The 24,840-nt window shown below is 48.1% G+C and overlaps 8 protein-coding genes across 8 annotated transcripts; 2 read left to right on the top strand and 6 right to left on the bottom strand.

The window, feature by feature from the left end:
* Positions 1-709: 709 nt before the first annotated feature.
* On the bottom strand, positions 710-1,596 carry ANOM_009419 (pectate lyase; the record flags this gene model as incomplete). Its single annotated transcript, XM_015554675.1, has 3 exons — positions 1,171-1,596; positions 1,020-1,118; positions 710-964 (listed from the first exon to the last, which is right to left on the bottom strand). Exons 1-3 carry the CDS (start codon positions 1,519-1,521, stop codon positions 710-712), a joined length of 705 nt encoding a protein of 234 aa, XP_015403328.1. The 5' UTR covers positions 1,522-1,596.
* A 2,456-nt stretch (positions 1,597-4,052) lies between these two features.
* ANOM_009418 (uncharacterized protein) lies at positions 4,053-4,653 on the bottom strand (the record flags this gene model as incomplete). Its single annotated transcript, XM_015554674.1, has 3 exons — positions 4,053-4,372; positions 4,431-4,484; positions 4,539-4,653. The coding sequence occupies 3 exons, from the start codon at positions 4,651-4,653 to the stop codon at positions 4,053-4,055; spliced, it is 489 nt and encodes a 162-aa protein (XP_015403329.1).
* A 2,698-nt stretch (positions 4,654-7,351) lies between these two features.
* Positions 7,352-9,006, bottom strand: ANOM_009417 (uncharacterized protein; the record flags this gene model as incomplete). The annotated part of the gene is made up of 2 exons (XM_015554673.1): positions 7,352-7,889; positions 8,954-9,006. The coding sequence occupies 2 exons, from the start codon at positions 9,004-9,006 to the stop codon at positions 7,352-7,354; spliced, it is 591 nt and encodes a 196-aa protein (XP_015403330.1).
* Positions 9,007-10,909: 1,903 nt separating this feature from the next.
* ANOM_009416 (phytanoyl-CoA dioxygenase family protein) lies at positions 10,910-12,067 on the bottom strand (the record flags this gene model as incomplete). The annotated part of the gene is made up of 3 exons (XM_015554672.1): positions 10,910-10,948; positions 10,999-11,775; positions 11,837-12,067. The coding sequence occupies 3 exons, from the start codon at positions 12,065-12,067 to the stop codon at positions 10,910-10,912; spliced, it is 1,047 nt and encodes a 348-aa protein (XP_015403331.1).
* Positions 12,068-12,785: 718 nt separating this feature from the next.
* On the top strand, positions 12,786-14,636 carry ANOM_009415 (fungal specific transcription factor domain-containing protein; the record flags this gene model as incomplete). The annotated part of the gene is made up of 4 exons (XM_015554671.1): positions 12,786-12,946; positions 12,994-13,475; positions 13,522-14,113; positions 14,168-14,636. 4 exons carry the CDS (start codon positions 12,786-12,788, stop codon positions 14,634-14,636), a joined length of 1,704 nt encoding a protein of 567 aa, XP_015403332.1.
* Positions 14,637-15,047: 411 nt separating this feature from the next.
* On the top strand, positions 15,048-16,827 carry ANOM_009414 (sugar transporter; the record flags this gene model as incomplete). The annotated part of the gene is made up of 7 exons (XM_015554670.1): positions 15,048-15,140; positions 15,196-15,272; positions 15,321-15,533; positions 15,598-15,727; positions 15,803-16,363; positions 16,414-16,572; positions 16,624-16,827. 7 exons carry the CDS (start codon positions 15,048-15,050, stop codon positions 16,825-16,827), a joined length of 1,437 nt encoding a protein of 478 aa, XP_015403333.1.
* Positions 16,828-17,672: 845 nt separating this feature from the next.
* Positions 17,673-22,067, bottom strand: ANOM_009413 (ABC drug exporter AtrF; the record flags this gene model as incomplete). The annotated part of the gene is made up of 3 exons (XM_015554669.1): positions 17,673-20,552; positions 20,612-20,880; positions 20,942-22,067. The coding sequence occupies 3 exons, from the start codon at positions 22,065-22,067 to the stop codon at positions 17,673-17,675; spliced, it is 4,275 nt and encodes a 1,424-aa protein (XP_015403334.1).
* A 1,343-nt stretch (positions 22,068-23,410) lies between these two features.
* On the bottom strand, positions 23,411-24,335 carry ANOM_009412 (Zn(II)2Cys6 transcription factor domain-containing protein; the record flags this gene model as incomplete). Its single annotated transcript, XM_015554668.1, has 3 exons — positions 23,411-23,993; positions 24,072-24,169; positions 24,225-24,335. The coding sequence occupies 3 exons, from the start codon at positions 24,333-24,335 to the stop codon at positions 23,411-23,413; spliced, it is 792 nt and encodes a 263-aa protein (XP_015403335.1).
* Positions 24,336-24,840: the final 505 nt, after the last annotated feature.

Here is a 24,840-nt window from a genome sequence, read left to right as displayed (position 1 = left end):
CCCACGCTCTCCCTGTCGTATAAATCGCAATCTACCTACATCATGTCCTAGTCGAATTCAATATGTATGTCGAGTCCGCAGCCGTACGTTGTAGCCCACGCGTATGGAGCGCAGCACTCAGGTAACGCATGGACTATGAGAGAAGAGTGCAGATAACTCGCCCGCTTTCCTACTAAGAGAGCTTTCTACCGTTTTTGAGAATCATAGTTCATGGCAAGGCAAAGCTAGGTTGCTGCTCAATAAGCATTTAATATGTGATGGGATATAGTCACCCACCCTTATCCCCAGGAAACGCCAAGCAGTCTTATGCCTGGACCTCACTAGTGGTGGAGCCAAGTCGAGGCTAAGGTACACTTACAAACTTTGGACTTTTACCCATTGAATTGAAGTACTGGGGTCTTGGTATTCGAGCATAGCCATAATCTATATTAATAAACTTGTGAGGATTACTCATATTTGTTAGTGTATACCTTTGCAGGAGCAATAACGAGTCAAATGTCATTGGATTATCTCATGGTAAAGATTAAGGATACTGGTTTGGGCTACGAATACCCGAAACATCACCATCTTTCCATTACATTGGGCTGAATGTACACAATTGAGACGATAGAAAGGGCCATACGAAGTACAGTAGTCAACCTTGAACATATTTACACCGCACGTACCCCCTCCTCATTATGTTAATCCAACTCTGCAGCCCACAGACCCTTTAACCAGAGCAGTATCCAACCTTGCTCGGCTCGCAATCACCCTCACAGCCATCGTACAGAACACAGGGATGATCAGCATCAGTGCAGACATTGACCAGAGTAGCAGTATCTCCAAAGCTCTGGTTAATACCAACAACCTCGCCACCATCACGGGCAGTGGTTCCCTCAACATAGACGTTCCGCTTGCACTGGCTGGAGCAGTTTCCGCAAGACCGGTACACCTTGCCGTAGTCTTCGGCGTAGAAGTTGATAATCTATGATCGTTAGTCTTGGTTTCAATCGAGTATGGTAGGGATAAGGGCATCTTACGTTCACAGTACCGCAGCCATTGTGCTGGACAACCTTGTCATCGGCGTGGTATGCTCCACCGCCGATAATCCAGGTCTGGTCTCCTTCCTTGTCGTTTTTCTGGGGTTATTGTTAGCAGCGAGCCGGAATGTAGGGTCGGCCGGGGGCATACGATGCTGATGGCATCTTCGCAGACATCCTCGAACCAGACAAATTCAAGGGTACAAGCTCCATCGCAGTGAACACCCTCGGCTTGGTCGGCACCAATGATGACGTTCTTCAGGGTAGCGCCGGAGTGGAGGTAGAAAACCGCATCCTTCCAGTCTCCCTCTGTTTGGCCACCGCAGGCACCAGACCCGCGGTCGTACTTGGCCCAGCCGGCGTCGAAGACCTCGCCGGCTGCAATCTCAATCACCGCACTGTTGGAGTAATGGGCTGTGGGCGTGGGAACACCGCCCTCGTAGCCCAAACAGGCCAAAGCCACAGGGAGGAACGCAGGAAGAAGGGCAATGCGAGACAACATGGCTAACCACACCTGATTGCTCTCTGGAGTTTGAGTCTCTGCGAAGATTGAAAAAGCTCGTACGAAGGCACTCGACCTTTATATAACCATGTCCATCACTCTCGAACCCTAATCCCATACTGGCAATTCGCCGGCGGCGAAAAGGGCGACTTGATAGAGAGCCACTTAACAAACCTCCATGTCTCAACCTGAAGCTGCCCGGTCCAGTATCAAGAGCGAGTGCAATTCGTTCCTCCAATCATGGCGATACATCCACCACGCCAGCCATATCCAAGTCGCGGAAACCCGCAATCTCCGGAATGCAGACTAACCCTGCCCAGCTTCTTGGCGGCGGAGCACGACTGCTTCCAGTCCTCCACTTTCTGCACGAATTGCATTGCCGAAGCTCGGTACTCCCGGACTTAAACCAGCGCTAGACGGTAGTTTGTGGCTGTGTAGAGCCCCGATGCATTGTGACTGGTACTTGCATGATCGACTCTGTAGCCGAGTGGGATTGTTCCTGGAATATCTCCACTAATGGGGTCTATAGGATGGACGTTATTGCTGGTGTTTATTATATGTTCAGTAATCTTGTTTACTTTGTCGCTGGCCCGGATGAGATCCATGGTGAAGGTGAAGATTCGTCCAGTTGTACTCTCCATGCCCCCGTGCACGAGTCGAGATAAACTTGACTTCAGAGTATTGAGTGGCCATGCTATACCCACACCTTAACGCACCTATAGCAATTTAGAATCCTAAGGTTGTACCGAACCAATGGGTGCGATAGTTGTATCACTTAGAGTGAAGTAACTCCACCAACCATGACTGCCAAGTAAGAAGGTGTAGCACGGTCTAGACCTGATGTGAAGACCATTAAAGTCCTGATCATTTCAGTCTGGAAGATTTGGCCTCAGGCCAATTCTCAGTATCTTTTGACCCCTTAGCACCGTTTCCTTCCTTGGTATTCCGTATTCCTTGAGCGATTTTAACCCAGCTATAGTAACCCCTTACCATGCTTTGACGGAGGGTTGGGGAGTTGTAATCTGTTCGAGTGAATCGCAAGACGATTGGTGGCATGGTTCTCATAAGTTCCCATATCTATAAGACCCTTGAACTGATTGCGGATGGTTTATATGAGACATGGCGCATGGCTTTTAGAATGTGGGCTTCCGGTGCGCTTAGCGGGAGATAGTATTCTTTTTACAGTCGCCCTTCTTTTCTCGAAGTTATATGATCTTTGTATTGATAAATTAACTGCCGATTACCTGGATTGTGGAAGTACTTTGCCCGGACACCATCCAATATCAGTTTATAGTCATAGAAGCCACAGATCAAAATGTAGAAAGCGTTGAGACAAGCTACGCGTTTATATATATTGCTTTTTAACCACCAATAACGTACCCCTACGCTGAAGCCAAGTACAGCAAAAACTGTAAAAACCATCCGAGAGCAAAGGATATCCTCTTTGTACTCCTATACCTAAGGACTTGTTTTGGAACTCTAGAATCCGTGATGTATGGCAGATTGGAAACAAGCTTAGTTTATTATTGTCTCTGATATTACAAAACAGCACACCGTCTACCATACAATTGGCCGGATGGTGTAGTTGGTTATCACGTATCGTTAACACCGATAAGGTCCTGGGATCGAGCCCCAGTCTGGTCATTGCTTTTTGCTGTTTTTATTCTGCTTCCGGGATGTTCGGAGTGGATCTGTGGATACCTCCTTTTTGCCAAGACTGTTTTTGACCGAGGTCCATCGCCGCAGTGTTGGCGAGCCTGTATTAGGATTGTGACGTGGTGGATTTACTGGAAGAGGGTACTACTGTTCAAGAATCTATATTATCCTAGGACCTTCATCCTATGTTGCATTCAATAGGTAACAGAGTAGATGCTCTGTCCACACAGTAATATATAATTTGCCCTGTGTTCTCTCATCGTCCCATTGCCAGCATATATATATATATCTAGAACAGCCTAAATCGGATCTTATGAGCACTGATAGCTTCCTGATAGAACAAAACCTTTTTCTTTCGGTTGAGGACTGACTTCATCAGGATATCTCAACTAACTCTAGGATGCGCAAGTGTTGTGGAAATGTGTACTAGAGAGATGTTTCCGTTGATATCATGGACAACAGCGACAGAGATAGTGTCAATATATCGCGAAGTATGTATTATATCATCGCTGTTTTAAGTCCTTGCAATATCAAAGGTATCAGATACATCGCGAGTTCTCCAGCCCGGATATACTACATAACAGCGCTTCTATGAAGCATACGACTTAATTCTTCACAGCACAAGATTTCGCCCAATTCCTGACAAGTTTATTGTTGAAAACTATAGATTATTCAAGTGTAACGGTCGAATCTGCCTTCAGTTGAAAAATGCAAAAGGAGTGAATATATGTAATTTGAATCAAATATACTAATGTATTAAGTAGAATGAGAAATCGAATATAGCGCCAGCAATAAATTCACCGAATCAAAACGACTCCGCCTGATGAACCCGGCCTGGCGGATGTCCACGACGGATACCGTTCCGGACGACCTGTTTAGCAGCCCTTGCACTCCTTAACGTAGAGGTTGGCCGCGCGGTAGGTAGAGCTGTGGCGACCGTACCAGTAGACGGTCTTTACGGGGTTGTCGCCGTAGCCCTCGACGGCGAAGTAAGCGTTACCGCCGTGGGCGAAGAGACCCTTGTCGTCAACGTCGAAGCCGATGGTGGTGGCGCCCTCGGGGATGGCACCGGAGTGAGGACGGGTGAAACCGACGGGAGCCGTGTCCTTCTCGATGATGTACATGTTCTGCCAGCCGGTAGGGGTCGAGTCCTTGGCAGTGAAGGAGACGGCGCCGGTGTCGGGAGTGGCATGGACTAAGTGAGAAGATTAGTTATGTTATCGTTATATCGGTAGGGCTGCTGAGGGGCTTACAGATGGCGATTTCCTTGTTGGCGTCGGTGCCGTTGCCGCCGAAGTAGAGGTATTCTGCAAGGTGTTAGTGGATCGGTTAGATATGTCGCCAACGTAAAAGTAATGTACCTCTATCAGTCAGGACAGTGAGGCCACCCTCAGCAACGAGGGTGAAGGCAGGTGGGAGAGAAGCAGCGCTAACGGCACTGAGGAGACCGGCAACAGCAGCAATGGAGAACTTCATTGTGACGATGGCGGGTTTGAGAAAGAAGGTTGGAAAGACTTTGCAGGTAGATTGAATGAGAGTTTGCTGGATGAGTGACCTCGATGCAAAACGTGGATTGGCCTCGTTATATAACGCGAGAATGCTATTTTGGGCGAGACATGTTTTACGCTAAGAAACAAGTTGACATCACGATCTTTCAGCATATTGCATCGGTGGCCCTGTGTTTCTGATGACTAGTGTCCGATTGGTAGCTAATCCTGGTGCTATATAAACTTGTTTCAGAGTCCCTCATTCTCGGACGATCATTACCACATTGTTCTCCATCACCGCTTCTGACATCGATCTGTTGGCCGGGGAGAGCCCGACGACCGCTATATTGCCCTCAACATATTAGTCGACGGAGTTCTACGAAGAATACTCCCCCGCTCATAGTTATGAGTGGCTTGTCTTAGTTATTGAAACCCGAGAAAGAATAGCACATAGGCCAAGGAGAGCATCCCCTAAATGCGGAGTCACTGCGGGACAAGATGGGTCCACAGTGAGGTCATATAACACGGTTTAATATAACCGCCAGGTTATGCAACCCTGATGCTATTGTCTTGAAATGAGAGGTGTAGGCAGGTTGTCAGAGGGATACACAAGTATACTAGTCTTGCAAACTATACAATACCATTCTTACCCTATTTCTAACACCTTTACGGTGGCAGAGTCCCCTCAGATGTAAAGCCTCGGAATTAATGTCAGGCTCTTTAACCGCCTGTCGTTGCCAATTATCCGCTGATGGTCACTAGTGGAGCCCCGCTAGGCATCTATAGTGCCGGCGAAAACCCGGGAAACCGTTGGCTTCTAGAACCAATATTGGGCAGTATCCTACCAAGTCAGGGCTGAATAGCGTGGTTGACTAGTATGATCTTCAGGGCTATGTTGAACTTAAGCGGAACAAGGCCGCCAGATTGCTACAGCGATCAGCGTTCCTACTCCGGCTCCTTTTGGAATATCCTTGGGAGGTACCGCATCCAGCCGGTCGCAAACTAAGACAAAGCCATGGTGGAGATCCACAGCGAAACCTGCGCCAGTTATGCCGCTCTTGCAAGACTCGGCATACTGGCATGGAAAAGGTCGATCGTTATTTTCTTGATGAGGAAGTTCAGTCATGAACCGCTGCCTTGTATCTCGAGACATTCTTGTTTGATTTACAAAGCTGCCTCGCGGAATATTCACCAGCAGCAAGCCCGGAGTATTCGGGGTTCTTTGACTTCGACTTTCAGAAGAAGGTGTACGGTGAGGACTTGGACTTCTGGAATTCTGCAGTGTACTTACCAAACTTTCGGGAGCTTTCCTGTGGCCATCGGGGAAGTCCGCATACAAATCAGCTCCACATTCCTGATGATTCAGAGTTAGCGGTAGTTTACAGGTTAAAGGTCCACTTGTGTACGTACACACTTCAGCTCAAGTCATCAGTCACCAGGCTTTGACTCCGGCCGCATGCCCATGCACTTGAGAGTACACCAATGGGCCACTTTTAGCTTCTGTGAGAGCTCCTACAACGGCTGTTAAACTTCTGCGCGGGAATCCCCACAAACTGGACTGATACTGGATGTAGTATGAGCGGCTAAATTCGACTCGTACATATATCGCAAGACTGTCAAGCTTCTAGCCGAATAGTAAGTAGTTAGTCCGTTAATTTACAATAATTAATAGACAATGCTTGTGCATTCTTCTTAGATAACCCAGCACAGCCACGATAAGTGTAGTGAGATTCAGTCTCTCCGAAGTCCGCAGCCGTACCCACACTGTCTGTATCAAACCATGAATAAGAATAATACTACTAAGGCAAGGCTGATGTACTCATCAAAGTAGCAAGGTAATATCCCTAAACCACAGCTCGAGCTCACACATTCCTAGGAACATCATATATCATGAAGTACGCTGCATCTTCATCAGGCCCGCCAAACTTCGAATCATCCTAAATAACTCTATCGACTTCCTGAAACCCAAGTCGCGCGTAAATCCCTTGTCCGGCATTGAAAGCAACGGTGAAACGGGAACTCCAGCCTGTTCAGCGTACTTGATCCCGCTGGCAACAAGCGCCGTGGTGATTCCCTTTTCATTGTTCCCGGGGTGAACACCGAGATAGTCAAGCTCTAACTATTGTTTAGTTATCCACTTTTGTTGCTAAAGGTCATCGAGGCACACATACTGATGTATGGCTTCTCTGCTAAGATGTGGTCCATGAGAAATTGATTCCTGCCACCGAGGCTATCCATATCCTCTCTCGAACTCCACCAAGCCTGGTCCGCCAGCTGCTGATTTTGAATTCCCAAACAAATACAGTTGATGGCACACAAGAGGAGTACCAAGTAAAAAGGATGAGTCTACAAAGGAGCGAATCTATGGATAATCATTAAGGACATGTCGTTTTCACTACAGATACCATGCCTGGCTACATCTGAACAAAGATACTGAGTTTCGCTAATGCGTCAAGCTAGTACGACGAATCAAAACAGCTAAATTGTCAAAGAGCTAAAGCCAAATGAGTGACTACAACCAACAGCAAGCGCTTGCTATTCTTGACCAAACAAAAATACACAAGTAGACGACAGAAAACGTGTACAACGACCGCATACAAGTAAAGAAGAGGGAGGGACTCAGTGAGCAACACCCGGATCACACCAGTAACGCTCAGTGCTCACACAATACGATCCTCAACCACGAATCAACAGTTGTAGACCAACGTGAAGCCGATATCCGCGCCATTACCAACCGAGTTCTGGAAGTTGACGCTTCCAGCCGATTTCTGCCATTCACTCAACTGCACCAGCCAGCTCATGGTAGTTGAGCAAGTATTGGAGGCCAATACCGTGTGGGCAGACTGTGTGGTGGGTCCCTTGGGGAAGATGTACGTCGCCACCATTTCTCTTTTATGTGGTGGATGGCTATACGTCGGGACTGAACTGCCGTCTACTGGGTCCGCAGACCAGACGTCGGCCTGGGTGTCGCTCGGAGCGATTTGGCCTTCGCTCAGTGCGGGAAGCTCGATTTCGAGGCGACAGCCGGTAGCGCCGGCGGGGATGTTGGAGAAGGTCACCACTGAGATCTTGTTGTCTTTCAGTGGAGAGCCGCTGCGTTCGAGGGTAAATTGCTGGCCCGGGTAGGCAGTGTTGGGGTTTGCGGCGTCGAGAATGTTGATGATGGAGGGGGCTTGAGTGGAGCAGGTCCGAGGCAAAAGCTCGGTTGGGGTTGGGAAGCGATTGCTGTGGAGAATAGAAGGGCAATGAAGGCAATGGAGTTGATCATTTTGAAGAATGTAACTGGGGCAGGAAGCTTTTGGACTTCAGCTTTGAGGTACTCTTGTCAACTTGCGTTGGACTGATTTGACTAGATTTGAAGAAGGATGGCTGTTGCTTATTTATGTCCATTCCTTTCCATACAGATCCGTCTACAACAAGCAAGACCTCACAGCTCCAACCTATCTGGAAATTCCCTCATGTGGCTTCCCATATTACACGTATCTATATCCAATCAATATGCTCTTTCACCCATGGTGGCTGAGACATGGATGTCCAGTAATAGCAAACCGACATAAAACCAGTAACATTTGGCTAAAATAAGAGTCCGGCGTATACGAGTCACTCAAATTTACGAGCCAGACTAGCCCAAGAAAGGACACTTAGCTCATACACGTCGACTAGGGAGGGTAGCTCGCATGAAGCTGCATGAAACGCTCGATCTAGCCATTGCTATGTCGCAGTTCAGGATGTGAATATTCAAGGCATACCATCCATTTCAAAGTGTAGACGTATCACGTTACACACATGCACATCCAATACTTTGGCATTCTCTTCTTGGAAACACGAGATACACCTTCTTGGCATTCCTGCGGCTCAGCAATCTATCGCCTCCCTTGCGTCGTGACGTCGTAGATCCGTCGAATAGGGCTTGGAGGCATGTCAATCAGCCACAAGTGGTGGTACAGGGTATACTAAGCCAATGGAAAATTAGGTTACATTCGTATAACGTGACCACTTTAGCTGTCATATCGCTGGTCCCATAGAGACTGCAGCGGGAACGACCCTTGCATTGATTTGAGTCTTGTTGGTCAGCTACGCTAATCTTGACCGTGCGATCCGAAAACTTATACAACACTTTGGAATATTCTTGGCTAGCGTAAGTGAACCCTCTGTTCGTACAGGTTCATGGGGTATCAGGGAATATATTATCAATTGCCGCGAAATACTCTTCTGCCCGGTCCTACGCCGCATTTACGGACAATATAAAACAGGGTAATACTGAACTCCGACCAGTTGTCTCAGCATACCATATCAAAGATGACATAGTGTCCTTCGCGGTTATCACCTTGGATGCGCTCATAACTGGGACAAGGAAGCCTAATCTCACCGGTGAGCAGAGTACACGATGCCATGTCGCCCATGGGGGCTGAAAATGAAACATCCGCAATCAACGTCCATGAACGTGTCGTATTGATTTTACTTTCACCCAGGGCGAAAGCCTGTAAAACTACAGGGAATATCATATGTTCTGGCTGCGGCTGAAAGGCATGTCGCTCAATAAATGAGTACACCCGAGTAAGTCGCCCTATCCTAGTCCCAACACTCTCAATGGACCTTAAGCCACAACAGAGCGGTCTAGAATGAGGATGCACTGGGTTGAATGCGACAGGGTACGTTCGAAACCTTGTCTATCGGTTTTTAGGTGTTCTAGTCAATTTATAACCAACCGCTCTGCGTAAATAAATGCGCACCTCCAATGCTGGTAGGTTTCCTGATAGGACCCACTCTTGGTAGGAAGGGTTCCACACGAACGAAACATAAAGAGCATACTATCTTTGAACAGGATGGGATAATGTATGTAGGTTTTAATTTCGGTGACACTCAAGATAGGTTGTGCAGACGTTGGATCGTAGATAGCGCCCAGGTCAGGGTTCTTTAATCCGTTCTACATGTTGGTGACATATATGACTCGATACCATCTGTAAACTAAAGGTAACTCCTATAGCATACATTCTCGGCCATCTCCAAGAACCATATATGTTGTCCTGGTAAAATTGTGCCATCAAGTCTCAATTCCCGTATATTAGAAATATTAGAAGCATACAGTGCCAAAAATACGGTCCAGGCTTTTGCTCACAGGTACATACCGACAAATGGTAGATGCTACAAAACCTATGAACGGATCTAGATATTACTACGTAGCTGGTACAGCAAACAATAGACCTGAGCCACCAACATAGGCGCACGTTTGTTAAATCTATGACCTCAACCGAGCCAACGCCCTTCAGCAAAACTGCATTCGTACGAACCTGACGAAACTGAAACACAACGGCGCTCATTTCTCAGGCTAGTTCAAAAGTAAATCCTCCCACAAGGCCAATTGGCTTGTCATATTACAGGCGCAACCCGGGTAAGACCCCCGAATATCTCACAGGCGCCTCATCCGTAACATCAAGTACATATGGGCGTCCTAGAGAAACTGCGGCAGCTTGCATGCCCCCTACACCTTTATCCTAGTATGTAGTGGATTGGTCAACCTGTTAGCCCATCCATGGACTGTGAGTCCCGCCAAGGGAGGAAAAAGAACCAGACCCAATGTCGATTGTATGCCACCGTAGGATGCGACTACAACAGTGGATGGAACATGGTATATCGGAGAGCATCTCGGCACTTCGAATTATGACCACAGGTATGTTACTATCCGTGGACTCCACCAGTGGCAAAATAATATGTCATGGTGACTTTGGTGGCCTGTGGAGCATACCTGATCGCTCTTGACATATTCTGTTAGTGTATTGTTCTTCTTGCTTACGAGTTGGATTAATGGACTTACTTCCCTATCAATACCTACCTAGAAATAGCCAGCCCAGGTAACTTGGATAGGATGCATTCCCAGGTGCAGCACTGGACTTCACTTAGGGTTTGACACCGATCAGGTGAGCACGATGATCGACCAAAGGTTGAAGCCCAAGTTAGCTGACGCCAATGTAGGGATGATCCCAGACTACACTTTATCATCTCCATATAACCCTCCAGGATTCGAAGTTCGATCATGCTCTTATGTCTCACTTGTGTGCAACATGTGCTGTGGTGGCACTGGGTCTTACTAAATTTATAAATATGGCGGCATCATACATTTCACTATAGGTTCTACTGACTCATAGCTGAATGTGAAGAGGTGCATCATTCACACTACATAACAACTACCCGATGGAAGATCCAGCAGTACACTTTGTGCACTCTCGAATAGAGTCTTGACATCATCAAAGCCCGTCCAGTGGCTGGAAAACCTTCATCCAGCGCTGAACTAAGATTAGCGAGGCTGCGTCAGCACGATCAAGGAAGAGCTCACCTTATCATATGGCTTCATAGAGTCCACAAACCTCAAATCAGTCGCCAATCGAATCCGTCTCTGAGGGTCCTTATTTTTGCAACTAGCGTGGACCATCCAAGGATTATGGAAGATGACATCCCCGACCTCATACTCCCCAATCAGCCATTTCCGGTTAGCCTTCTGTCCGTACTCAACCGTATCTCGACTCAAGAATCCACCGTCATTCATATTCTTATTGAAAGCAGACACACGTTCATCATCGGTTAGATCTCCTGCGTTTCGACTAAACTCTTCTTCTGTCGTCTGCCCAATATCGGTTGACCCTTCCAGATACATCAACCCACCACCTTCAAGAGAGATATCGCCAATAGGCACCCACGCCGTGAGACTAGTAGGTGGCCCGGCACGGAGATACATCTGATCGAAGTGGACGGGTGTTAGTTCGCTATCGGGAACGAATGCTCTCAACAGCGTCCGTTGCAACATGGTAATGTGCTCCCATCCTGCGAACTGTCGGATAAATGCTCGAAGCTCCTCTATTTCACAAAGAGCGAGGTAGAACTGAGCCTCATGTGCACTGATCATAAGTTCCAGGTATTTCTCCGACTCTTCGTCATTTTTCAATCCGAAAAGCCGGCGGAGGTTTCCTGGTGGCAGGTACTTGCGGCTGTCCTTTTCGCTAAAGATTCCTTCGACCGCATCCGTGCCGGGTTTGAGGAGGCCAGATGGGGACATGTACTCGAAGTATTCCCGGCGGCATTTGAGGACTGGTTCTTTTGGGAGGAGGCCTTTTACCTAAGTTGAGCCACCAGTGTATTAGAATAGTTTAGATGGGGGATGGCTAGGTTGGATTTACCAGAAGATATCCATCACGGTTAAACCGCTCCCGCATGATTTCCAGTGGGGTATCCTTGGAAGTCGGCTGCAAGTAGCCAATATTCTCCGGGTCCATGGGCCCGAAGTTAGACTCTAGACTCAGATGGCTTGGGTTGGTGGGGTAATATTTGCCATAGATATCGTCGCTGGGGAGGCATGGCTCTGTGCCGGATACAGAGGTCGTGACCTCAGATTCAACCATCGTAGCCATTTTAGGTGTCTGTGAAGTTATGTATGATAGCGATGACAGCTAACAACCTTCTGAGTTTACCAAACAACTGAGCTACGTCTTGGGGATATGTTGTTCTTATAAGCACAGCATGTCGACGACGACTCCATATTCAGCCAATCAAATACCGTGGCCATCTATAGCCGAACTACAGCCGTGCGCCAGTTTCTATAGCCGATGGACAGAATCACTAATATTCCCCGCATTCATCATTTCGATATCTCACTATGCTCTATTGAGATCAAATCGCCAAATTAATTATGACGAAAAGTAAAGGAGAACGTCTCTACCGGGCTTGCATTCGCTGCAGACAACGGAAAACAAAATGTGATCTGTATGTGTCCCGTGCTGCGTGCAAGGGATGATCGGCTAACGGAGCTAGACAATACACCAACGAATACAATTATCATCCTTGTTCGAAGTGCTTTTCAGAAGGACACAGATGTATCGTTGCCACCTCACGACGAGGTGGTGATTACTCCCGGTTTCGTGTCCGTAAATCCCAGAAACACCGAGATGAGGAGCCTCGAGAATGCGATCACCTGCAGCACAGCAATGGATCCAAGGGCATCGACTCAACGAATACAAAGGCCGCAGTAGCAGACCACAGTCTTGGGGGTATTCAAAACCCGTTGGAGCTCTTCAGATCCTTGCACAGACGGCTTCGACCGAAAGGAACGCCGAAAGGAGAAACACAGCAATGTCTCAAGCCCATACTGATCAGATGCGCGCGAGAGAAGAGAGTGGTGCCCTCGCTCGCCCTATCACCCAATATCCGAGGAGCTCTTCGAGTCTTCTAACTAGTGAGCTCATTCAGAATGACATCGTGGATATTCAGTTGCTGGAGCCTTTGCTTCAATAGTATGCAATCCTTCCCGATGCGCCTGCTCCGGACTAATCTTAACCAGCTTTGTCCAAAATTTTCATCCATATCTCCCAATTGTGCCCAGTCATCTTTCTTCTTTGGATAATATCACGCAATCGTGGGCGAAGGAGACGTTTCTTTTAACAGCGGTGTTGACCGTCGCAACCAAGGACCGGGTGGGCCTGGAAAGCTTGCATACAAGAATATCGCAGTATATGGAAAAGCTGTTGCTGCGAGTTGTGTTGGGTGCTGCCAGTGTTCGGCATGTTGGCTCAGTGGAAGGACTGCTGCTTCTGGCTGAGTGGGTTCCACATATCAGTGCCGAGGAATGTGCAAGGGATGCTGCAGCCAACAACGGTCCGTCGCACCAAGTTCAAGTGACGCCAGAAGAGAGTGTTTCATGGAATCTCATCGGTCTGGCGGTCCGACAAGCCTATTTGTTACATCTGGAAAGGTACTCGTTTCGAGGCGAGTGCAAGGATGAGGATGAGTTGGAGTATCATCGGAATAGGCTGGCATGGATTTGTACGAACAATCTTCGCATTCTAGTTTTCGAAGCTAACTTGCCTAGTTACATACCTTGCCGACCGGCAGATTTCTATACAGATGGGACAGGCATTCTGGTGTCGCGGGCCTGGCTTATCCACTCGGTTCACGATCGACGACTACCCCTATTTACGACCCCAAAAGGGGAATGGGGTAGATTATGCGAGCTTTGTCCAGGCTCAAGTTGAGTTGACCACTATCTTTGGGAATATCCATGATATTCTGTACGCGTCCAAAACCCGCACGGTGCAGCTTATGCTCATGGGCGACTACACCAAGTATCTTGACGATAGCTCCAAGGCACTGGCCATGTGGAAGGAAGCCTGGGCCAATGTCGATCTACCTCATTATCTAAGTGGTCTCTTGTGTCTTCAATTCGAGTACCTACGTCTTTACATCAATGCGTTCGCTTTCCAGGCGGTTCTTTATCGAACGCCCAAAAGTCCTGCTGGATGTGATAGTGGGAAGAGTTCGTACTTTCCATACAGCGTCATGGCTAGCGCCGATGGTAGACACATATATATTGCTATTGATGCAGCCAAAAGCGTGCTCAAGTATCTCATGGAGCGGTTGAACCCAACACAGCACCTCCGGTATATTCCTGTCCGGTTCTACCTGTACGTCTGATGCACCTACCACTACTACACACGAATGACGCTCACCGTCTATAGATACGAAATACATGCGTCGGTGTTCCTTTTCAAAGCGCTGACTGTTGGAGCTTTAAACTCTGAGGAACACCAGACCTGTACCACGCTAGTTCGCCAGTTCATCTCCATGCTCAAAAGTGCAGCTACAAGCCCATCACACATTGCCTCCAGATACGGCAAGCTGCTCACAAGCCTGTGGTTCCAAGGACAAACCACCCCCGACACAACAGATGCCTTTGTTGAATCGAGGCACTCGGCACAAAACCTACTCCCGAGTCCCATAGACCTTGACGATTTCACAAATCCATCCATGATAGGTAGTACTAACTCTTTCCAAGATGACTTCCCTACCCAGCAGGTATTACCGCTCCTGGAGCCAACTGAAGCTTTGGAGTGCCCGGACGTTTTCTTGTCTAACCTGCCGTTTCTTCGCGGCGGCTTTCCTGATTTAGATACCCATGGTGTGGGGCAGCTTCTGACGGATTTGTAATTGATAACGCTGGGTGGGCAATTGGATGAGCACAGAGTAGTTAGCAATAGTGGCAATTCTGAAATGAATATCTATAGCCGGCGCTAATTCCCCGCAAAATGAAGCCCGTGACTGTGTCTACCCCGGATTCCAATTCAGGAATAGTGCTACCCCGCAATGTCATGATTGTTAATCCATGGCATTTACTTCCTCTAATCATAGCTGGGGCTGTGGGCAGTATGCTCTTTCCGAAGCTTTGCTAACCTTCATCCAGCGAGCTAGTCAGAGAACGAGGGGAACCTTCACGATGGCCGTCTACAGCCGTATTCTTGGCGTAGATAGACACATCGTGCCTCTGTTGATATTTAAAGGGGCCTTCAATACTAAACCATGTAGCATTGATGCTGGGTAGAGTAGAAGCGCACCGTCCAAATGACACTCCTTCAGAGAATTATCCGAAATGATACCGTCAAGTCGGACCCCCCGGAGGTATATAATTTCCGGGTAGTCCTGATCAGCCTGTCGGTCTGCTCGATCCCTTTCGTGTAGTCTATATCTCATAGACACTGATGGCATCTAGGCATGCGGAGCTTCCATGCTTTTTGGCTTTGATATGGGCGTTATTGGCGGTGTCCTAACCATGAACTCGTTCAAAGAGTAAGTCTCTCTTCTTGAGGTAGCCTGTACAATGCTAACTGAACGAAGGCAATACGGGCTCATAGGAAGGGAAGACACTGTTCTCGCGAACCTAGAGTCGAACATCGTCTCGGTCATCCAGGCGGGGTCCTTTCTGGGAGCACTAGTCTCCACCTACGTTGCCAATGCCATCGGACGACGATTGTCACTGATACTCTCCGCATTGATACTGTTCGTTGGTGTTGCCATGCAAGCTGGTGCTAGTGGCATCATTGGAGTTTTGTATGCAGGACGGCAAGTGAACTTATCTACTTCAGGTGTCTTCATCAGCTAAGGTGTCATCTAGATTCATCGGGGGACTCTCCATTGGGATAGCATCTTCCGTGTGTCCAATATATATCGCTGAGAACGCACCCCGCGGTATCCGTGGATTACTGACGGGGTTCTATCAATTGACCCTAGTATTCGGTCTCACGGTGGGTCTGGACTTACCTATTTGATCGTGCTCCGTGTTTCCAAACCATTCGATATATCTAACAAGGGTACTGCAGTTAGCGTTCTGGATCAACTACGGCTGCGAACGTCATTTAACAGGAAAAGAGCAATTCATCATTCCTCTTTCACTCCAAGCATTCCCCGCCATGATCCTTTTAGTCGGTATGTTCTTTGCAAACGAGTCACCACGGTACCTCGCAATGAAGCGGCCGGAGAGAGCATCACGCGTTCTTGCTACACTCCGGGGTTTACCCGAAGACCATCCGTATGTGATGGAGGAGTTGAACAACCTGCGGTTTCAACTAGAAGAGGAGTCCCAACATTCCGTATCATCGATGTGGTCTCTTCTGAGAGAATCCTTCTCACGAAAGTCCTACCGCCGGCGATCAATTCTCTGTATTACCCTCATGATGTGGAGTAATATGACGGGGACCAACGCCATGACATATTATTCTCCCACAATCTTTGCCAGTGTCGGCCTCTCATCGTCGTCTGTGGGTCTGTTTGCGACGGGGATATACGGTATCGTCAAGTTTATCGCCTGTGGCGTTTTTATTGTTTTCGTATCGGACACTCTTGGTCGCAGAAGATCGTTATTATGGACAGGAATTGTTCAGGTAAGTCCATACCTGCAATGAAGACGATGACTATTAATAACCGGGCATAGGGCATCATGCTATTTTACGTCGGGTTTTACGTCCGATTCGATACCATATCGGAAAACGCCCCAATCACACCGCAAGGATACATCGCCCTAATCGCCATATACCTCTTTGCCGCTGTATACCAATTTGGATGGGGACCAGTGGTATGGTCCTATTGCGCAGTAAGTCTTCCGCATCGCCTTCTAGTGCGCTTCTGCTAACGGCAGGACTAGGAGATTCCCCCGGCACGCCTTAGAGCCCTTAACATGGGCATGGCCACAGCATCGCAGTGGTTCTTTAACTTCGTGGTTGCCAAATTCACGCCGACAATGTTCGCAACGTTGGGGAAAAACGGGTATGGGACCTATTTTGTTTATGGAAGTTTCTGTTTCGTGATGGTCATATACTTGGTTCTTTGTGCCGGAAACAAAGGGTAAGCTTGTGGTTATATTGGCTGCTTTTGATACCCTGACTGGGCTAATCATGACTGATTGTATAATTAGGACTGTCGTTGGAATTTATGGACGAGCTTTTCGAACGGGATACCGTGCGTGGCCAGTTTATACCGACGCGCGATGTGCATTATTTGGCGGGTAAGGGTCAGGATGAGTGAAGTTACACTTTTTGATTGTAGCCAAGGGTAGTAGTAGTGTGTCGTATAGCTAATCATGGCCACCTATCAATATTATGCCAGCTACCTGTGAGTAACATTTGAAATTTATAGGCTTGAAGATGATGTTGACCACGGCTTCCCGATCAGGCCTAGCGCTCACATACCACACATCTCTTGGTGAGATAGTCACGTAGCACACGACTCCTAGTACCATCAACGATTGCGGCTGGGGGCCATGTATTAAGTAGTATGTTGAGCGGCAGTTTGCCTATATATGCTAAAATGCAGAATTATTCTATAGTCTATGGTAGTCTATTCTAGCCAATGATAAAGTAAGCAGGGCCTGTCCACCACTCTATCAAAGAAAATATTCACGCTGTGCTAGACAAGGATGCAAGGGCCTGTAAATCGCCAGGGAAGATATCCACATGTTTAAAGAAAAGAAAGAAAAGGCAAAAAGCGAAAGGAAAGGGTAAAGTCGGTCTATATACAGTCTATGAAAATTGAATAAGAACAAGGGAAGGGTAAGTGAAGCAGCATTAGACTGCGTTTGGAATGTAGCTTCTGCGCATGACACAGAAAGCGCCTTACACCGTGTAGATAGACAGGTATTCTCGCGCACGGTGAGTTGTGCAGTATATAACGTGAAGGAGCGAAGTAGCATATCATCTATTCAGCCTTCTTCGAAGCCTTGGTCCTCAGCTTCATCAAGGCAAAGACCAAAGCGTATCCGCTGATCGCGAAGATAACGGAAATACCGGCGTCTCTCCAGCCGTAGTAGTAGTGGTTGATGTTGAGGGTAGTCAGGAAGTCACTACCAGTGCGGTACTCGCAAACCCTGCAGCCCGATGTAGCGTCAGGGTTGGTCAGGTTGATCCTCGAGCCGCTGCCCGCCATGAAGTCGGCGAGATAATCACCGCAGGTACCGTTGACCGGGTCGAAAATCGCAAATTCATCCTCGTTGCAGGTCACCTTGGCGCCCCAGATGCCGAACACTAGCATTCCAGAGGTAACGTAGTTGAACGGGTTCAGATAGTACATCCAGTATCTCCAGAACACGGTCAATTGGGAGTAAGGTACGAAAATACCGCACATCAAGGTGAGCGTGCTGATGATCAGAGGGTTGACAAGCGCGGCAAAGGTCGGATTTGGGGCGTAGGCTGCAACGAACTGGCCAATACCGGTATAGATAAACTCGTAGATGAGCATGATAAAGAACGTGGCACCGGACCGGTTAGAGGCCCAAGGCAGTCTCACACAGTAATACCAGCAGGCAAAATAGAGAACGGCACAGACGCAAAGATAGGGAAACTCGGAGACAATCAACCCGGTAACAAAGGCAACCCAAGAATACATCTTGGACTTCTTTTCACGAGCGTCGTAGATATCACGGCGCTGGATAAATAATGGCTGAAGTTGGTTAATGACACCAGGCGCAACGAATACAAAGTTGAAGATCGTGAACATCTTCAAGTTCAGAGCTGATACACTGGGGCCGGTGTGCCAGAAGGAGAATCCGTTTAGCAGCGCAGAAATAATGTGCAACGAGAACTTGTTATTGACGTAGTTGGTATTCCGGAATAGTGCGACATTCATGCGGTGGGTGACAATCTTGACTTGATCCCACAAGGGCATCGAGAACTCATAGCCATCATCGTGAGTTCCAGGGGGCTTCGCAGCGGCGTCAGAAATCAAATGATCGAGCTCGACCATCATGTGTTCATGTTCAGGAGACTCAAGCCAGATCTGGTGCCAGTCCTTATCTTTCACCTCTTCGATGCCCCCAGTCACCACATCAATCATGAACTCAGCAGGGTTCGCCTCAATCGGACATGAAGCACCATACTTGCCAAAGTATTGTTTGATGGCGGCGCCGTTGTCACCAATATCTCCGAAATACACCGTCTTTCCGCCCCTAGCAAGCAGAAGTAGAGTATCAAACTGCGCGAAGAGCTGGGCGGAGGGCTGATGAATTGTTACTAGCACGGCTTGACCGACGTCTGCAAGCTTTCGAAGGAATCTGACTGTATTATAGGCTGATTGTCCATCTAAACCAGACGTGGGTTCGTCCAAGAAGATTAGGATACTGGGCTTCGATACCAGCTCCACTCCAATAGTGACACGTTTTCTCTGTTCCACACTAAGTCCATTGCCGACTGTGCCGATCAGAGTATCTGCCAGGTCGTGAAGCTCAAGTAGATCAATAATAGTATCGACGTACTTGAGCTTTTCTTCTCTGGGGATGTCTCTAGATTGCCGGAGCAGTGCGGAAAATTCCAATGCCTCTCGGACAGTTGCGAAGGGCTCATGAACATCCAACTGCTCGCAGTAGCCTGCCATTCGTTGGAATGATACGGGCAGCTCACGACCATCAACCATAATTGAACCCTTGATTGTACCTTCGGTTTTGCGCTGAGCAAGAACGTCGAGTAATGTGGTTTTTCCTGCACCGGAAGATCCCATCAATGCACCTAACATACCAGGTTTAACCCATCCATGGATATTGTCCAATAGAACCCTCTCGCCAGTGGGGGTATCAACTGTGTATGTGAGGTTCTTCCAGGTGAATATGGATGTATTGTGGGTCAGATTCCCTTCATCAACGGAGGTCAACGCATCGCCAGAGCCTTTTTCGCGTGCGGGATCTTTCTCTTTCTGAGCCTCTGCATCCAGATGGGCACGATGGGCCTTGAGTTTCTCCCGAGGGATAAGGAGAGAGGCCCCAGCCCCGGCTCCACCCTTCCAGAAAGAGGTACAAATGATCGTGACGACAGCGAAGAATCCCCACCAGCCCCAGAGAACACCATAGTTTCTCCACAGTTGCGAATGTTTATAATGAAGGGAAAGGAGATATTGGTCGCCCGTAACGTAGTCGGCCCCAGGAAGAGCACCTCCGACACCTGTGCAGGCCTTGTTCGCGGAGCTGACATTTTCATAGCCAGGACCATTGGGCACAAGGTTATTTCCAACACAGGGAATAGTTTGCCCGTGGAATTCGTTTGATAAAGCCGCTTGGAACGCATACGCAAACGGGTTCGTATAGTACAACTCAAGGAACCAGTTCTTGATGTGTCCTTTGGGAATCATATAACCAGCATACATGACGATGCCCTTGACAGCAGTTCCCGAGATCTTCGACGCAGCTTCAAATGTACTAAAAGCAGCGCCAATACATCTGAACAGGGCTGTGATACACAAGGTGGTGGTGAATAGAATAGCCCAGAAGGTGAAAAAAGCCGCCGCAGTATGTTTCAGGCCCGTCATCCAGTAAATCACAATGGCAAAGAGAGTGCATTGGACCAGAAGAACAGGCAGATCGGCGGTAATCTGGGCGAGACAGAAGGCAGATGGGTGGTACATTGCAAAGGACTTGTGCTTAACTAGCACCGGACGACCTTTGAAAGATTCAGTGACCTCAGACATGGCAACGATACAGTTGTACAAGAGCGCAAAGAAGACAGCACCGCCCTTTGTGAATAATCCCGCGGTCGTATCAGGGGAGTTGTAGAAGCAGGATCCAGCGATGAGAGCCATCACAACCGACAGCACCTGTTTGATCAGGAAAGTAGACTTCTCACCCCACAAAATCTGATATTGGCGAATGGTACAAGCGATGAGCTGATCCCAGAAGCAACGGTGAGTGTGCTACTATTTGGAAGGTGCTTTGCCTTTTCCCAGGCCACAGACTCCTTGAACTCTTCCGTCCGCTGACGGGCAGCATCAGATTGAGGATAATCATATTCCCTAACCATATTCTGGTATAACGTGGATCGCTGGTATTCTGCCAAAATCCCCTCGGCATTCTTTGGGAAACGGCTCTCATATCCGGGTCGGATTTTTCGCTCGGTCGGGACAGTCACACCCGTCAAATAGTCACCTGGAATTTCGATCAGTACATGTCCAACGCATACAGGGTCTCTGACAGGTGAGCAGCATACCAATATTGGCACCATCGGAGTACACAAAGCCTAGATTCTCCATGAACGGCTTGGCAGCGGCAGCTGGGCCATAGTAAATCTGTTTTCCTTCGTCCAGCACCAAGACTTTATCAAAAAGGTTGTAGATACCGTTTCCAGCTTGGTAGAGGGTCACAATGGTCGAAAGTCCCATTACATTAGTCATTGCTCTGAGGGCTTTAGCCCACTCCAAGGCTGTGCTCGCATCAAGACCTCTGGTGCTGTTGTCCCAGGTGAAAATAGAGCCATTGGTGGCCATGCATTCGATAATGGAGACTCGTTTTCTCTCACCACCCGAAACACCTCGAACGAATTCATTGCCAACCTTGGTATCGGCAGTGTGTGCAATCTTCATGGACTCTAGTAGAAAATGTTTCGTCTCGGCAACATAATCGTTGACAGATTTGGCTTCAGCCGGAAGATGTGCCGGGACCTTGAGCTTAGTTGCAAAATCCATTGTTTGTCCAACTGTTAGACGAGGATAAAACAGCTCTTCCTCGGTATTCATAACAATCTGACCCCGATAGTGGGCTGCTTCCTCCGAACTCATATTTCCAAAAGATACATCACCGTGCACGGTGTGGTATCCCTCGCGCCGGTTGGCGAGCATCTTAAGAAGAGTAGTGCAGCCCGAGCCCGGACGACCCAAAACGAGCAGCATTTCACCTGGTTTGACACAGCCATGGCTGTCCTGCAGAATTGGTTTGAGTGGTGGCTTCCGGCGCCAGTCCTGAATGAGCTGAATGACATTATACTGAGTCAACTGGTTCTCCTTGACAGCAGCCTCGGCAGCCAATACTTCGACGGTGAGGTTCTGCCATGTTACACCTAGCTCACGCTTTTTGTAGCCTGCCGCTTCTGAACGCTCCTTGTTCCGAATGACTTGGTCTGTCATACTCCATTCTGCATCTCTACCCGGGGGAGGGGTAATATGTGGGCTACCGTGGACGGCAAGGGTTTCGGCACTGGTGGCTTCACGGACATTATTCTCTGGGACACCGAGGGTTGGCTTTTCGCTGTATGTTTCGAATTCCTCGGCAGATTGGTCCCCGTACTCGGTTGGCGCTGTTGAAGCCGGAGGGGCCTCATCGTGAAGATGGAATTCCATCTTGCACGCGCGGTTGTCGAATATAGCAACGGTAGCCTGAGAGAGCTTGGTTCATGCACACAGACGAGGATGACCGGATATCGACATTCAGTTGATATTAGTATGGTCTATGGTTTTGTCCCACCTCAAAACGGAGTAGTTAAAAGCGGGAAAGGCTACGTATATGTATCATTCCTGAAAGTATGGGATAGAACCTTCAAAGTGGGAGTGCCTGGGGGCCTATGTCCTTGTCAACAGTCCCACCAAGCATATTCCTGCGATAATCGTGTTCCCACATAGTCCCAGTTAGGGAAAAGGCATGTTGAAGCCGACTATCCGGGCAGAGAGACAAGTGAAAGATAATCAAGACATAGTCGTTCGTGATCCTCGCCTAATATAACGCATATCTGCCAAAGCGGATCTAGGGGTGCCTTTCCCACCAAACGCTGCAGCCTGATTTGCGAATCCATGCTCCATACAGTCCATAGTCCCGAGATTTTGACATTCTAGAATCTAGTTACACGTGGCCGAGTTCCCCGCTGTGTTTGAGATAACTGCTACAAGTCCATATCTTGTCGGGGATGGATGTGGGAAACGTCCCGATCGAGCCGATCTGCCACATAGGGCTTTGAGAGCCACATTGATGGGTCCTGGAGCCACATGAGACTTATGCCATGCGGGGCTGCCCAGGTTGTGCTAATGTACTGTTTTTGTTTCACATCTTGGATGTGAAGATAAAACGTACCCCACCGAGTGGCGCCGGCGGCGGTTGATCGGCTTAGTCTTGGCTGCCGATATTTTTCGGCCTCCCGACTCGGCACTCCGCAATGCCCGCGCGGAGCTATTCACCTATTAAATTGTATTGTCCTCTACCTTGGTAGCAATAGGATAACTCACACGGTTCCTTGATCTGTAAGACGCAAAATACACACCGCGAAATGCACAAAAAAAATATATAAAATAGTCAAAATCTCGCACAGCATCCTCGCAGTCGAAGACTATTCACACGACGCTGGGATATGAAAAAGCGCAAGTCAATTGATTTTCAATCTTGGTCGAGCCTAAAACCATACATGAACTATAGTATTTGAAGTGTAGTAATGATTATCTACCGTTTGTCGCAGCCACGGGGCTATTATTAAAATCTAATAATTGCAAAGCGGATCACAGGACCACAGGTGGTAAAAAGGAAATCTCCAGAAAGACCTATTTTATTATAACTATAAGTACATTATCGTGATTCGTATCAAATATAGTAACTCTAGACCCTAAAAATACAACCATTGATCTGCCATCAATCTAAATGCAGTGGCTCAGCAGAAATCTCCCAAGTGTCCTCCGTAGCAAGTCCTGGCTGTACATAATCATAACGAGTAGATACTGGGCACGCTTGGTGCAATCGCTTCGTCAAATGACGTAGTCATGTAATCAAAACCCGGTATGAAATCCACACTATTGAAATCGAAAGGATCATCTGGCCAATACTGTGAAGTCTGCCATGGCAGCATATTTCCTGCGTCTTCCAGGGATAGATGGGGCGCAAATAACCCGGCTGGTATTTGCGGCATTGATGATTCGGTCTTGAAGCTTGTGCTTTGCGGTGGCAAACCCGCAGTTTGTGGTGCAAGTAAATCCTGTCCAACGAAATCTTCCGATATGATAGATGGAAAGCGCACTGTTTGTGTAGTCTCAGATGTAGTGTCGATTGACTCTGGGCTTGTTCTGTACTCCGTATTTTGCGTATTGTCCAGCTCACTTTCCAATAGACGGTCTTCTGTCTGCCCAAGGGCTCCCAAACGGCGGAGTATGTCGTGGGTAAGCGGATAGCCGTTATCTTCGCATGGTAAAGGGTCCCCAGGCCATCCTTCTCCTTGTGTCATATGTCGATATAGTTTCTGTACAGCGTAGACTAGCCATTTCTGCTGTTCCTCGAGCATCTCGGCGTATCTGTGTAGCAAAGGTCCGTTAGCTACCAAGACCACAGGCAATATAAGCGAATAAATTACAATAGGAGGACACACTCACCCACTGGGATACACCTTTTCACGGCCTGATTTTCTCTCTCCATAGTTACAGTTGCTCTTGTCTAAAGTACAACGGCTACAAGGGCTTTCCCCATCGCACTGTAAGGGTCAGCACACCGCAAAATGACGCACACGGGGCTTAAATCACGCTTACCTTGGCTTTCTTTGACCTACATCGGTCGCATGCCTTACATACTCGCTTGCGAGGACGATTATCGAAAGTAGACTCTTGCGAAGAAGTCGTTGACGCCTGACGTTTGTTCATTTTGATTTTGAAGTACTAGGGACTTGGCTTTACATCTTCAGAATGATGCTTATCGAACAAGCTAGTTTGATATTAAGTGGATAGGATGGATAGGGAGTTATTAGTCATATATGCAATATTTATGCACATACTTGGGTAAATCTGCTTCCGGGCCCACAGAGAGCCACATTGTATGTGGGGAATTCCCAAGATTAGGATACTTAATTGGCCAAATGCCGCCACTTTGCGAGTGAACACCTTCATGGTGGATCCTGAGGGCCTTGGCGTTCTGGCCAGATTAGTTGATCATTCTGGCAATCCTCCGTACGTTGGGAGTGTTTTCCACCACCAGCAAGTACAACTGAGGCTGAGGCATTTTCGTTAGGAGAAAAGGGGATGGCCTCGAGAGTTTGACGAGGATTTCTCGGAAAGCTCTCCGAATGTTAGCCGTAGAACCAGCTTTCGTCAGGGTCTTCATCGTCATTCTTCATGTGCCATCGTGGAGCTTTCCTTCGGTTTTCACTTT

Source organism: Aspergillus nomiae, assembly GCF_001204775.2.
Source record: "Aspergillus nomiae NRRL 13137 chromosome Unknown contig00348, whole genome shotgun sequence".
Classification (NCBI taxonomy): Eukaryota; Fungi; Ascomycota; class Eurotiomycetes; order Eurotiales; family Aspergillaceae; genus Aspergillus; species Aspergillus nomiae.
Note: the sequence above shows the minus strand (reverse complement) of the source record. Positions and strands in the feature narration are given on the sequence as shown.